Source organism: Columba livia, chromosome 16 (assembly GCF_036013475.1).
Source record: "Columba livia isolate bColLiv1 breed racing homer chromosome 16, bColLiv1.pat.W.v2, whole genome shotgun sequence".
NCBI classification, from domain to species: domain Eukaryota; kingdom Metazoa; phylum Chordata; class Aves; order Columbiformes; family Columbidae; genus Columba; species Columba livia.
The window spans coordinates 5,939,909-5,952,715 of NC_088617.1; the positions used below are offsets into that span (position 1 = coordinate 5,939,909).

At 60.2% G+C, this 12,807-nt stretch overlaps 1 protein-coding gene across 6 annotated transcripts in view; it reads left to right on the forward strand.

Annotated features, from left to right (window-relative positions):
* NOL4L (nucleolar protein 4 like) overlaps positions 1 to 12,807 on the forward strand; it is a 61,788-nt gene that overhangs the window by 42,186 nt on the left and 6,795 nt on the right. For all 6 annotated transcript variants that reach the window (XM_065032100.1, XM_021282105.2, XM_065032101.1 and 3 more), the window contains 5 exons: positions 10,330 to 10,601; positions 11,283 to 11,468; positions 11,547 to 11,738; positions 11,825 to 11,947; positions 12,217 to 12,418. In XM_065032100.1, coding sequence (XP_064888172.1) covers positions 10,330 to 10,601; positions 11,283 to 11,468; positions 11,547 to 11,738; positions 11,825 to 11,947; positions 12,217 to 12,418 — 975 coding nt within the window. The remainder of the gene's footprint in view (positions 1 to 10,329; positions 10,602 to 11,282; positions 11,469 to 11,546; positions 11,739 to 11,824; positions 11,948 to 12,216; positions 12,419 to 12,807) is intronic.

Here is a 12,807-nt window from a genome sequence, read left to right on the forward strand (position 1 = left end):
ACCAGGTTGTAGTTCTGCAGGTGTGACGAGGAGAGCTCCATTAGTGCTCAACCATGGGCCGTGTGCTGCGCAGGGAGGGACGCCAAGGCTTTGCAAAACAGGTCACAGCTTTCTGTGCTTGGAAAGCTGCACCTTCCACAGCAAGAACTGTGCGATGTGCAATAGCCAATGCGGTCAGAACGTGGGCTGGACGCGGGTCTCTCCTCGCTTGGCGCTGGAAGGGACTGGAGGTGGCTCACATGGGATGGGTGGGAGGAGGCGTCTGGTGAAGAGATGGTGTGTTATTCCTGTGAAATGTGCTAGTTTAAAGTAAAAGAGCGAGTAAATAAATGGTGAAGTACGAGTTCAGGTCAGAGTTCATCTCCGTGATGCTTGGAAGGATTTGGTGGTTGGGCTGTTACCAGCTTTTGCTTGAGAGGTTGGATCCCTTGTTGTGCCCAACCCAGCTGCTGCTGGGAGAGTGGGAGGGAAGCAGAGGGGTCGATGGGCAACCCGGATGGGTTGGTGCTGCTTAAAGAAAGGGGACTGGAAAACCACCCTGGGGGAAAGAAAGGGCTTTTGTGCTGGCAGGTCTCCCTGGGGTGGCTTTTTGCTGCTTGTATGTCCAGTGGCAGGGACAGCGGGAACGACAGGGACAACAGGGACAGTGCTCTCTTCAATCCAGAGCGTTGCGGCACTTTCAGTTTTTATTGCAAATCTGCAGGTCTGAGAAACTGCTGTTCATAGCTGAGAAGCAGGAGTCAGGCAGCCTGGGTGAGGGTGTGAAACCCGTGTGTCCCCACGTCCCTGCTGGCGGGATGGGCAGCGGCACCGCGGCGTGTCCAGGGCCCGGCGGCACGGCCATGCCTGCAGCGAGGGCGGGTGTTTTGGGGGTAGCACAACTGCGCACATCAGAAACGTCCGGCTCTTCGGGACCGAGCGAGCACTGCCTTGTACCTGTGGCTTGGCTGGGTCTCTCGTACCTCCTGAATTTTGCTGTTCTCCCATCAGGATTTTGTGGGCTTGGGGTTTATCCTTCACCACTGAATTCCCGATTTCATTGACAATCTAGAATGACATGGTTTTGATCACTTTGCTGAATGCTGTTATTCAACAGGGCAGGAATTTAATAAGGGACTCATATATTGAGGCAAATCAAGATGTTCTCACTGAAGCTAAATCATCTCTCTTGCTCTCTGCCCTCTTAGAAGATGCTTCCAGTTCTTCATGCCCTGTGGTTTTTCTCGAGAAGCAGGTGTCCTCTTCGAGGCCCTTCTTGGCTCCACTAACGTCTTTTGTAAGGCTCAGTGACGAGCAATAAAGAACAAACAGTCCCTTCCCTTTCGTGAGGACTGCGAGTGTCCCAGGTTGTCCCCGGGGCTGGCCAGAGGCTCAGCCAGGTAGACTTGGGTGAATCAGAAAGATGGAGCCAAGAGTCAGTGAGCCAAGGGCAGGGCTGCTCACAAGATCCGTCAAGTAGAAGCCAGGCACTGGGATTTCCATCACCCTGTTGTACTTCAGGGGGCATTTTATGGGACTGAAGAGAGGATTTGTCACTGTGGTGAATGTTCATGCCTCGTATTGGAGCTCTAAAATACAGGCTAGTGCTGCTGGTGTGAAAGGCCCCATGTCAAACCAGTGCTCCCGCCCAGCACTGTAGTGTGTGTGGGACTGAGAAGGATGATGGAGCGGCCCAGGAGGGTGGCAGTGGTTAGAGGAAAGGACACGGGGCAGAGGAGGAACATGTCGCCAAAGGAAAGGCAGATCACTGGCGCAGGGAAGGGAATGTCATGAATCAAAGTGTCGAGCACTCTTCAGTTCCCTCTTCTGTCAATTCATGAAAGCTATTTTTTTGGAGCAGATGTGTTTTACGGGGTTCACGCTGACTTGCTAAGGCTGTGCACATGCAAGACTTCCCCAAGGAAATGGTCTAACTGTGAGTCACCAGCCCGTGTGAACTGCAGCCCGGCTGCCGTGGTGCCCCTCGCCCAGTGTCCACGCCGGGGCAGCCCCAGGGCTCTGCTCAACGCACTCCCTGCCAAAACTGGACGTTGATCCACATCTCCTGCGCTCAGCTGTCACTGTGCCCGCAGAGCCCCAGCCTTGTTTGCCAGCTGTGGAGATGCAGCCGGTGCCGCCGCGAGCCCCGTGCTCAGCTCCCAGCGTCCTGGCGCTGCAGAGGGCTCTGCCCGCACCACTCCTTCATCGAGACCTTGTTCAGTACTTGATACTCTCCTCCCTCTGGAAATCCTTTTGAGTTACTAAATTGCTTCCACCTGCTGCCGTCCGACAGGCAGGATGCTTGGAGTGTGCCTTCTGTGAAAGGCTTCTGAAGTATAAAGTTTTAATGAAGAGTTACCTAGTAGGAGAGCAGTATCGTCTGACATGCTTGTTACAAAAAGTGTTGTTTAAGGTACTGAAGCATCAACTCCAAGTCTGGGGATAGCAAATGCTCTCCTATGGCACATGAGCAGAGTGGTAAGAAATCCAGAGCGGCAGGAGAGCAGGGAACCCTTGTCCCATGTTTTGATATGCAGCTATCTGCTAAATCTTCAGAGAGCTAAAAAGCAACTGGGACAAAAGCCAACACCTTCTTTTGTCTCTGTGCCCAGAAACCTTGGCCCAGTATCGCCACATTGCAACCAGCGTCAGCCCTGCGAACAGCGGGGAGGACAAATGAGACCTAATGACCTCAGTGGTGAGGGACAGAGCGGGCACCATCAGGAGCGTGCTGGCAGCAGAGCCTGGGTTCCCGCCGGGTTGGTGGGTGCACGGCGGGACACGGGGTGTACCGGCCAGCTCCGAGCAGCAACACCGACACACACACCCCCGCTGCTTCCATTTTCCTTTGTTACTCATCCTGCGGGCCCCAGCACGGAAAACGTGAAGCTCCTGCAACATCCCTTCCCCATCGGATGTTGCTCACAGCGTACGTGCCTGCAGGAAGCCGGCGGCTGCCCAAAGCAACAGCAAGATCAACACTGGCTCTTTACTTGAGCTATTGTGCAGGACATCCTGGAGGGACACGTCTGGGGAGCCAGCGCGTGTTGGGAGCAGAGTGACCCTGGAAGCTGCGCTGTCTCGCTGTCCCCTCTGCCCGTTGCTGTCCCTGAAGGCGTCCCGTGCCCGCTCCCGGCTGAGCACAGGTCCCAGCACCTGGTCCTGTCCTGCCACAGCAGCTTCAGCCGAGCTCTGTCTGTCTTTCAGAGCCCATCTGCGTCCACAGGCGAGTGCAGCATCATGAAACCTCCTGGTTCAGTCTCTGAGCAGGGTCTCTTGTGGTGGGGACACTGTGACCTGTCAGTGGGAGCAATGCCCTTGGAAAGAAAGCAGCAGGCAGACCCTGAACCCCTGTGTATGTGACGTGGCAAAGCACTTGAACTGCGGTAGAAGACACCCATGTCCTGCCTGCTAACGGGATCCGTCGTGGCTCCTCCCTGGCCATGCGTTCTGCTCCTTCCCCAGGAGCACTGCTCAGCCCACTCTGCCCCATCACTCCTGGGTGTGAGATCTGCTCTCCCTGTGTGGAGACGTGGGTTGTTTCATGGCACCGTGTTGGGACAGATCCCCTTCCTGCTGAGGTTCCTGTATGCATCCTCACCCAACTGGCAGTGTCCCTGCTGAGCCCGTCCTGCCTGGAGCAGCAGTGGCTAATCCAGACCTTGGAGAAAGGACTTTCTTAACCTACTTAACTGCAAAGACACACACTCCTCTGGGGCATCCCTCGAGGCAGTCAGCTGGGAAGGCTTCTGGGTGTTGGGGACATCCCTCAGGAGGCTCCAAGGAGGGACTTCAAGGACTTGCCGGCAGGTGTTATTTTGGGATGCTGTCCTGGGGAGCAGGTAGAGCACATTGCTCCTCTGGACATGCTGTCCTGCAGCTGGCAGGGACAGCACTGTCCCTGTTCTGGTACGGGACACATCCCACAGCTCCAGGTCACAGCACTGTTATTTGGTGAGATGCCCACAATGCGCTGCACGTCACCAGGTTCCCCGAAGCACTGCCTGTGCAGGATTGCACACTCTTGCCGAACGCAGACCAGAAGCTCGGCCTGTGCCTGTCCCGTGAGCTCAGTCCCTGCCTGTGGGACCCCAGGTGATACCAGGCTCCGTCCTCAGGGCAGCCGGGACACCTGGTCCACACCTGCACCTCCTGACAGCTGGTACCTGCTCACAAGGCCGCTGTCCCTCCTCGCTCCGCCGTACCAGGGTCACTTACCACAGGCGGTACCAGGGTCACTTACCGCGGGCGGCATCGGGTGTCGCGGTTCCCCGTTCCTCTCTGCTGCTGGGGCTTTCCTCTGCTTGCCGGCGGATGCCAGCGTGCCTTTGGCAGCAACGAGGAGGGCCCAGCAGACACAGGGACAGCCACCTGAGGCAGGGCAGGCACGAGAGGTGGTCTGTGAGCCCTCAGACCCTTTTCCCAGGCTGCAAAATCCTCACTGTCTTAAGGGCTTCTTGCACCCATGGTGGTTCCACGCTCCAGAAGCCCTGGCTCAGAACCTAGACAAGGCTGGACCCGCATCCAGGCCTTACAGCTAGACAAGACTTTATCTTCTTTTTCTTAAGCATATATTTCCTCCCTCACCACGGTGTCTCCATGCCATGCTGTCCCTGCTGTGCGTCCCTGCCCCGCCTGAGTGTCGCGGGCTGGTGGCTCCATTCCCTGTCACCTCTTCCAGGGGCATGTTTGCTCCTCCCGAGCAAAGGCCCTCGCCAGTGGGAACCACCCTCCTTTCACTGTCCTATGAAGAGCTGCCCGTTCCTCTGCAAGGCTGAGCGGCGCAGTGCAGATGCTGCGGGGCCGTGGTGGCTTCACCCACTGGTCGTGCTGGCATGGGCTCAGGGCTCTGCGCAGTTGGTGGGTTTATCCTGTGTGGAGCAGAGCTTTGGGGGGCTATTCCCTGGTCTGCAGTGGGGAGCATCACCAAGCTGCGGGACAGTCTGTGCCCCCACCTTCCTCCCCAAATCTGAGCACCCGCAGCTGAAGGGGTGAGCAGGGACAGGGGGTGAGCCCTGCAGTGTGTCCCTTGCCTGGGACGGGTATAGAGCTCGGTGGCTTGGGGACAGTCCCCACTCTGTCCTGTCCAGAGGACTGGGGTGAGCAGCAGGGTCTCTCTGAGGACAGATCTGGGCTGGAGGCACCAGCTCGGTGTCAGCCCTGCCCAAAGCCACCAAACCCGTTGGTTTGGCACGGGGAGAGGCAGTGGCCAGGCAGCGCAGGCCGTGCCGTGTCCCCTCCCTGCAGCAGGATCTGGGTGGCTGCCAGCAATGGTGGCGCAAGGAGAGGCTTGGGCTGCACCACCGCCATCCCAGTGCCGGTGAAGCTCCTGGTCAAGCACCCCTGGAGCGGCGAGGTGGACAGAGGAGCAGTGACGGGACGGAGAGCCAAGCAACAGAGCGCGTTTGTGGCACGGCTGTGTTCTGCAGCGGGGCTGTGAGCTGCGGTGCGCTGGAACGTGTCTGTTGTGAGCTCTGGGTGCCAAGGGAGCTGCCCCCACAAGCTGGGCAGCGGGGCCGGGGGCGATGGCACCGGGGGGCACCGTTCATGCTGGCAGAGGGGGAGCGGCTGCACAGCGCTGCCTTGTCCAGCCGCACATTGTGTCCAACCGTGCCAGATGTCTGGCTTGCCGAGGGCTCTGGTCGAAGGCAGGGACCTGGGGAGGGAGGGCTGAGGGTGGACACTTTGTCTGGGACATAACAAGGTTTGCATTAACGAAGGCAGCAGGAAATAGAGCTCCTTAACTGGACACTGGCCAGCCCCGCCGCTGCGCAGCCCCAGTGGCTTTTCTTTTTTTCATTCTTGTGCATCTTGGAGGCAATCAGTGGGGCAGGACCTGATAAAAATGGGCTTCGTGTTCCAGCTGTGTGAGCAGTGCGGGGCTGGGGTGGCAGCACAGCCGGCATGGCCGGGGTTCTCCAGCCACTCACCGCCCGCTCGTGAGTGCAGGAGCCCCGGGTACCGCTCACGGTGCTGCTGCCCAGCCCTGCCCCTGCGGGGCCTCTGTTCCCATTCGGTCTCTAATTTGTATTAAGTATCCCTTCCTCGCAGGCTTTCCTCCTCCCCTTCTTCCCCCTTCTCGTCTCTTTTGTGAGTGAATAATTTATGGCACTTTTCATCTTCCTGGCTGTGTTGCAGGCGGTGGGATGCTCTGCACCCGTGGCAGCCACTCTCATGGCTGAGCAGCTCCAGCCTGCCGTGGGGTGGGGACAGGGCAGTTCTCTCCCGGCAGCCACGGGGAGACTCAGGTGGGACCGACGTCCTCTGCCACCGCAGCCAGGGCCATGGCTGGTGCTGCCAGGTGGCCCACAGGGCAGCAAGTGTCACTGGTGGGAGCTGGTGGTGGCTGCAGCACTGAGGCTGTGCGGGCAGGCAGCAAGCAGCGGACAGGCAGCACTGCAGCGGTGCCGTCCCGGTGGTGGGCAGGGCCGGGCAGCCCCTGGCCCGCCACACGGTGCGGGGCTGTGGGGAGGTTTCCGTGGGCCGCTGGCTCTTACATAAGCTCATTGTTTTCTGAGTCAAAAGAGGTTTTGTCTCCACTCTGGAGATGTGACAGGAGGAGGAACAATTTGCCCTATTCATCTTCAGCTCTGACTTTGGAGCGCGGCGCAGTGGCCTTCGCTGGTGGAGACGTTAAACCCAACCACTTCCCCACCGTCAAACCGCCCGGGGAGCAGGTGTTGGAAATCGCCCCTTCCCCTCCTGATCTCTGCAAATCCAGTGCCACAGAAATCAAGGATAATCCAGCAGCCTCTTCAAAATGAAAACGCTGAGCCCTGATTAATTCATTTAATAAGTGACTGATCCCCTCCTCCCCCGGCACCGCAGCCCAAGGAGCCATTTTGCTTCTTGCTCTCCCGGGCTCGGCGCCGCCAGGAGAGGCCGGGGCCGCGGCGGAGGCACGAGGCGGGTCCACCATGGCCTGCTGGCCACTCACCCACAGCCTGGGCTCTGCCGCGGGGCCTTGGGGACAAGCAGCCGCCACCGGGCTCTTCAGCCACACTGTGTCCCCTCCACCACGGTCTCCTCCACCTCCAGCCTGTGTAGCCCTGGGCTCCAGGGAATTAACCAGGAAAACTAAATACTCCGTTTTCCAACCGAAAGATCAAACCGGTTAGAAGTGATATTGTTTTTACAGTTCCATCTGCTTCAATTAGGGCACGGGGCTGGAGCAGGGGGGCTCCCAATTATCTTCATTAGAGGGGCTCCTCGCGCAGCCGGCCTCCAGCCGCGAGCAGGAGCTCCTCCGCCCCGTGCTGCTTATAATGAATATATTGATGGTGGCGCAGCCGGGCCCGGCTCGCCTGCTGCTGCCCAGCCCTGCGCAGTGCCCGGGCACCTGCTGGGAGGCTGCGGGAAACCTCAGCCAGCTCAGGGCTTCGGTGGGTTTTACCAAACCAGTGAATCTCCGGGAGCATGGCCAACGCGGCACCCGAGGCAGGAGGGCTCCTGCTGCCGCTGCCCCGGTCCCTGCGCCGAGGGGTGTCCCTGCCACTGTCAGGGCTGGCTCTGGGCTGGACGTGTCCCAGCGAGGCTGCCCGGGGACTGTCGCCGACAGTGTCCCATCGCACCAGCCAGGGGAGCTACGCTCCCTCCCAAGCCCGTCTGTTTTTAAGCTGGCTGAAGCTATTCCCGTTCAGATCCAAGGACAATCAGAATTTGTGGCTTTCTCTGCCCACAAAACTGAGATTAATCCACCACTTCATATGCGGAGTTTATAGGAGGCTATAACCTGTAAAAATGTAGAAATAAGAAAATTATCTGTAGCTAGCGGGTTTACAGACCTTGTTATTTATTTGCATTCACCCTTGTTTTAGACTAAATTGCTCTTGCAGAGGTGCTGGTCCCTTACTTTAGCTTCCCATCTCATTTTCTTATTGCACCCGGACAGGTTCCTTGAGACATCTTCCCCTTTGTTTTCAATGTTTTCAATGTTTTTTGGCTGTAGTAAACCCAAGGTTTATAAGTGCAGCAGAGGTGGGTAGAAACCTGATTTGCAGCTGCTGTGTGTGTTTTGTGCAACACAAAAGAAAACCCAAGACAATGGGAAGTCAGAGGGTCACATGTCACCCCCGGGACCCTGCCTGGCGGGACTGGCAGTGCCAACAGGTCCCAGAGCTGCAGGGACTGGGACAGAGCTGGTGGCCATGGGGAGGCTGCAAGTGGAGGGACAAAGGGAGACGGGGGTGGCCAGGGAGGAGCGGGGTGCTCAGGACAGGTGGGGATGCAATGGGGCAGGTGGGGATGTTATGGGGCAGGCTGTGATGTGATGGGGGTGGGTGGGGGTGTGATGGAAGCGGGTTAGGATGTGATGGGGCAGTTGGGGTGGCCAGCCTTCCACCAGGTGACGCCTCTGTTGGTTCCCTTTGCCTGGCAGGGGTTCTGTGGCACGGCGCCCCCGCTCTGTGCAGGTGGCCATGCCGGGGGCCACTGGCCTCCCTGGGATCTGGCAGGAGGTCTCACCATGGGCCTACGCGACCTGCGCCCATCGGCCCTGCGGTGCCAGGCTGTTGCTGTGGCTGTGCCCAGGCTGGCAGTGGGGCCTGGAGTGCAGCTTGTGCCTCCGTGCACCAGAATAATTCTCCTTAATCCTTCCAAGAGGCATCGCTGGCTGAGGCTGGAGCCTCCCTCTGAGAGCCCCATCTCGCCTGGAGAGCGGAACAGGGGGAGGGACGGCCACCATCCCTCCCGGGGAGGCCTGTGTGTCCCCAGCCACCTGCCACTGCTCCTGCGTCCAGGCTGAGGGCCCGGGGTGCCAGTGGGGGCTCTGGCCGCATGTCCCAGCACAGCTCCCTGGCTCGCAGGGCCGGCGCTCGGCCCCGGTGGGAGCAGGGGCTCTGTCCTGCACTGGGGAGGGCGATGCCTGCGCCGCACATAAACACCACCGGGGATTAGGTCAGCTCTGGCCATCGCTCAGACGAATAAGTGGATCAGCACAAGGGAAAGGAGGGGGAGGGAACTCAGCTGAGTGGGGAGCCTGAGTGGGGACCTTTTAATTTAGGGGCTCGTGGGGTCAGGCGCAGCCTCGGCGCAGGCGTGATGCTGGGCAGCAAGCACTGGTGGCCGCGGCAGGGTGGCTGGGGACACGTGGTGGCAGCCCCAGCCGGCCCCACAGTCGGTTTGGATGCCCCAGTGTCCTCAAGTGTGTTTATTTTAAGGGAGACAAAGTCCTGGGCTGCCGCAGGGTCACCGCAGTGCCCGCCCGGCCTCTCCTTAAAGTCCCTGTGGGTGCCGGCGGGAGGAGGAAGAGGGTGGGTGGCAGCAGTTGGGCATTGTCCCGCACCCACACACCTTCGGACCTGGCACCCGTGTGCCGGGAGCCGTCAGCGTGGGGCTGGGGCCACCCTGCAGCCCGAGCCCATTGTCCTGGCAGGCGCAGGGACGGCCATCTGCCTGTCCCTGCTGGCAGCTTCTTTGTTCGCTGCTCGGCGCATGCTCGCGCAGGAAGAGCTCCCCACGTGCTTCGCCCTTTCCCTCTCGCGGAGGCACCTAATGAAATAAAGGATTTACTGCAGCGAGGGGGAGGGAAGGGAAATGGACTGAGCAATTTGAAAATGTCATGCCTGGCCCCAGGGCTGGGCTCTTTGGCCGGGCACAGGCGGGGCTGGCTACAGGCAGCACCGGGCAGGGCCAGGCTCTCTGCCATGGCCGGGCTGTTCTTGGGGCAGCACGAGGCGGATGGCTGCTGTGGTGGGAGCCGTGCACCGGCAGGGTGATGGTGCTGTGACCCCGGGGGTTTTTCCATCCAAGCTTGTCCTCATGTGCCATCCCCACGCCCCCACGCTCTGTGGAGCAGCTTGTCCCCAAGCTTGTTGCCAGCCACCGCACCCAGCCCCAAACGGGCCAGGAGAACTGTGCTGGGAGGCGAAAGACCCAGCAGGGAGAGGCAATGCCCCTTTCTCCTCCCTGCAATGCAAACAGAAACCGAAAAGGACCAAATTCCAAAGTTCTTATTCAAGCCCAAGGTGCCGCAGCCCAGGTGGAGGCACAGGGACTGTCACCTGGGTAGCCCGGGCGCGGAGCACAGCAGCTTTGAGGGACGGGGAGCGGATCGGTGTGACGATGGCCCTGCAGTTGCAGGTGCTGGTGTCCGTCCCTCTGGCTGCTGCATCCCAGGGCCCGAAGCGCGGCTGTGCCGGCCTGGCTTACGGCAGTGCCTGTGGCCACTCGCCCACCCGGTGAGCCCAGAGCAGCCCTGGCTGCATGGGGACTGTCACAGCAGCGGCACGTACCAGGGGTCCTGCAGGCAGGCTCGGGGGACACTGGTGCTGTGGGGGGTAGAGCCACTTGCCCACCTCGGGACCGTGGTTGCAGGACACCGTGGGGGTGACCATGCGTCCTTCCTTGCAGATGACTCCTCATCAGAGAGCTGCAGCGGGAATGGCTCCTCCACCCTGAACCCCTCCACCTCCAGCAGCACGCAGGGCGACAGCACCTTCCCCGAGATGAATGGCAATGGCACCGCGGCTCCCATGGACTTCACCACCTCCGCCGACGACCAGCCCATCAACCTCTGCGACAAGCTCACACCTGCCCACGTCACCCCCTCCTACCAGTCGGACGGCTGCAGCGCTGATGGGCTGCGCAGCAGGGTCAAGTACGCAGTGAAGACCACGGCAGAGGTACAACCGGGGCTGCCGGCACAACACCGGGGTGGGTGACATGGGGCAGCCATGTGTCCCCAGCCAATGCCGGGCATGGACCACGGCATGCTAGGAGCAACTGCACGTGAGGCGACTGGGGCCAGGCAGGGACACAGCTCCTGCCCCCGCGCCAGGAAAGCATGGGGGGGGCAGCAGGGCCTGGAGCCTTTCCCTTGTAGGGAGGGAAGGACGGACAAACACCGCGCTGCAGCTGCGGCAGAGCAGCTGTGCCTGGCCACACTCCAGCCCAGGGCTGCTGCTGCTCAGCAGAAACCAGCCCAAGCAGCTGCAGAGGGAGGGAGGGACAGTTTAGGCGGGTGGAGGTGTCCCCACACCCTGCCCCAGCACCCAGGCTCTGAGGCGGGTTCAGCTCCCCCACACCAGCTGTGCCGCTGCCGCTGTGCGCGGGGGAGCCCATTCTGTGGGATGTGGGCAGCATTTCCCGCAGGGTCAGGCAGAGTCACACTGCCTGAGTTCAGGCCACCACAGGGTCGCTGGGGCCATCATGTCCCCCCCTCCCCAAGCGGGCAGGAGCTGGCACTGGGGGAGCCTGGCCACGGGTTCATCTCCCCGCATTGCCACGGAGAAAGGGCTTTTCCCTGTGCCAGTGGGTAAGGGTGCAGGCAAGGGCTGCTCACAGTAACCCCCGTCTCCTCTCAGTCCCCTCCATACAGCTCTGGCAGCTACGACTCCATCAAGACAGAGGTCAGCGGTTGTCCCGAGGACCTGACCGTCGGCAGGGCCCCCACGGCTGATGAAGATGACGATGACCATGATGACCATGAAGACAACGATAAGATAAATGACTCAGAGGGGATGGACCCAGAGAGGCTAAAGGCCTTCAACGTAAGGAGGGCTCCGCAGGGAGGGTGAGCTGCCCTCCTCCCATCTCCGTGTTCCCACCCTTTGTTTTCTCCTTCGCAGATGTTTGTGCGCCTTTTCGTGGACGAGAACCTGGACCGAATGGTTCCCATCTCCAAGCAGCCGAAGGAGAAGATCCAAGCCATCATTGAGTCCTGCAGCCGGCAGTTCCCCGAGTTCCAGGAGCGGGCGCGCAAGCGCATACGCACCTACCTCAAGTCCTGCCGCCGTATGAAGAAGAACGGGATGGAGATGGTGAGTGGCCGCCCCACAGCCCCATCACTTGCCACCACTCCCGGGCCAGCGGGTCCTGAGTACCTTCTCTGCTTGTGTCTCTGCAGACCAGGCCCACGCCGCCGCACCTGACCTCAGCCATGGCCGAGAACATCCTGGCCGCTGCCTGCGAGAGCGAGACGCGGAAAGCAGCCAAGAGGATGCGGCTGGAGATCTACCAGACCTCCCAGGTACGTTGCTTGTGGCTGGAGGTGGGCGAGGGACGAAGCCCACAGCATCTTGTGACAGGGCAGGGAAAATAAGAGAGGTTTCTGAGCAATTTGGCAAAGTATTTTTAAGAGCCTTTCTGATAGTCAAAGGGCTGCAGAACAGGGTCCTGGGCTGCGTTCTGAGACTCAGGCCTGCGGGGATGGGAATGCTGGTATGTGCTGGTCGTGGGTGTCCCTGTGGAGGACAGCCAGGCTCCTCGCTGGAGTAAATCGGTGTTTCCCCTGTGCAGGACGAACCAATCGCTCTGGACAAGCAGCACTCCAGGGACTCCACAGCCATCACCCACTCCTCCTACTCACTGCCAGCTTCGTCTTACTCCCAAGACCCGGTCTACATCAATGGAAGCCTCAACTACAGCTACCGTGGCTACGGGTCCCTGGGGGGCAGCCTGCAGCCCCCCGCCTCCCTGCAGACAGGCAACCACAGTAACGGTACGTGGCCACACTGCACTGGGGGGCACAGGGAGCTCCAGCATCCCACACCACCAGCTGAGCCGCTCCCAAAGACGCTTTCTCCTCCCACCACCCGAGGCCTCTGCCCGGCTGCTTGGCTTGCCATCAGCTGGTGGTTAATTGTTGAACTGAACTGGGAAGGACGGTCCAGGTGGCACTGGTGGAGGGAAGGAGTGTCACAAAAAAAAGGAGAATCTGTACCACCTATTAATAATTAACAGGAGCGGGCGCCTATCACTGCATGGATCTCGTTGCTGGTATGAGCTGTTCCTTCTCCTGCAGGCACCAGCTGCCCTCAGGGACAGGGATGGGGCTGGGGAGGTTTGGGGCTCCACAGCAGTGCTCGGCGCTCAGCTGAAGGACTTGGG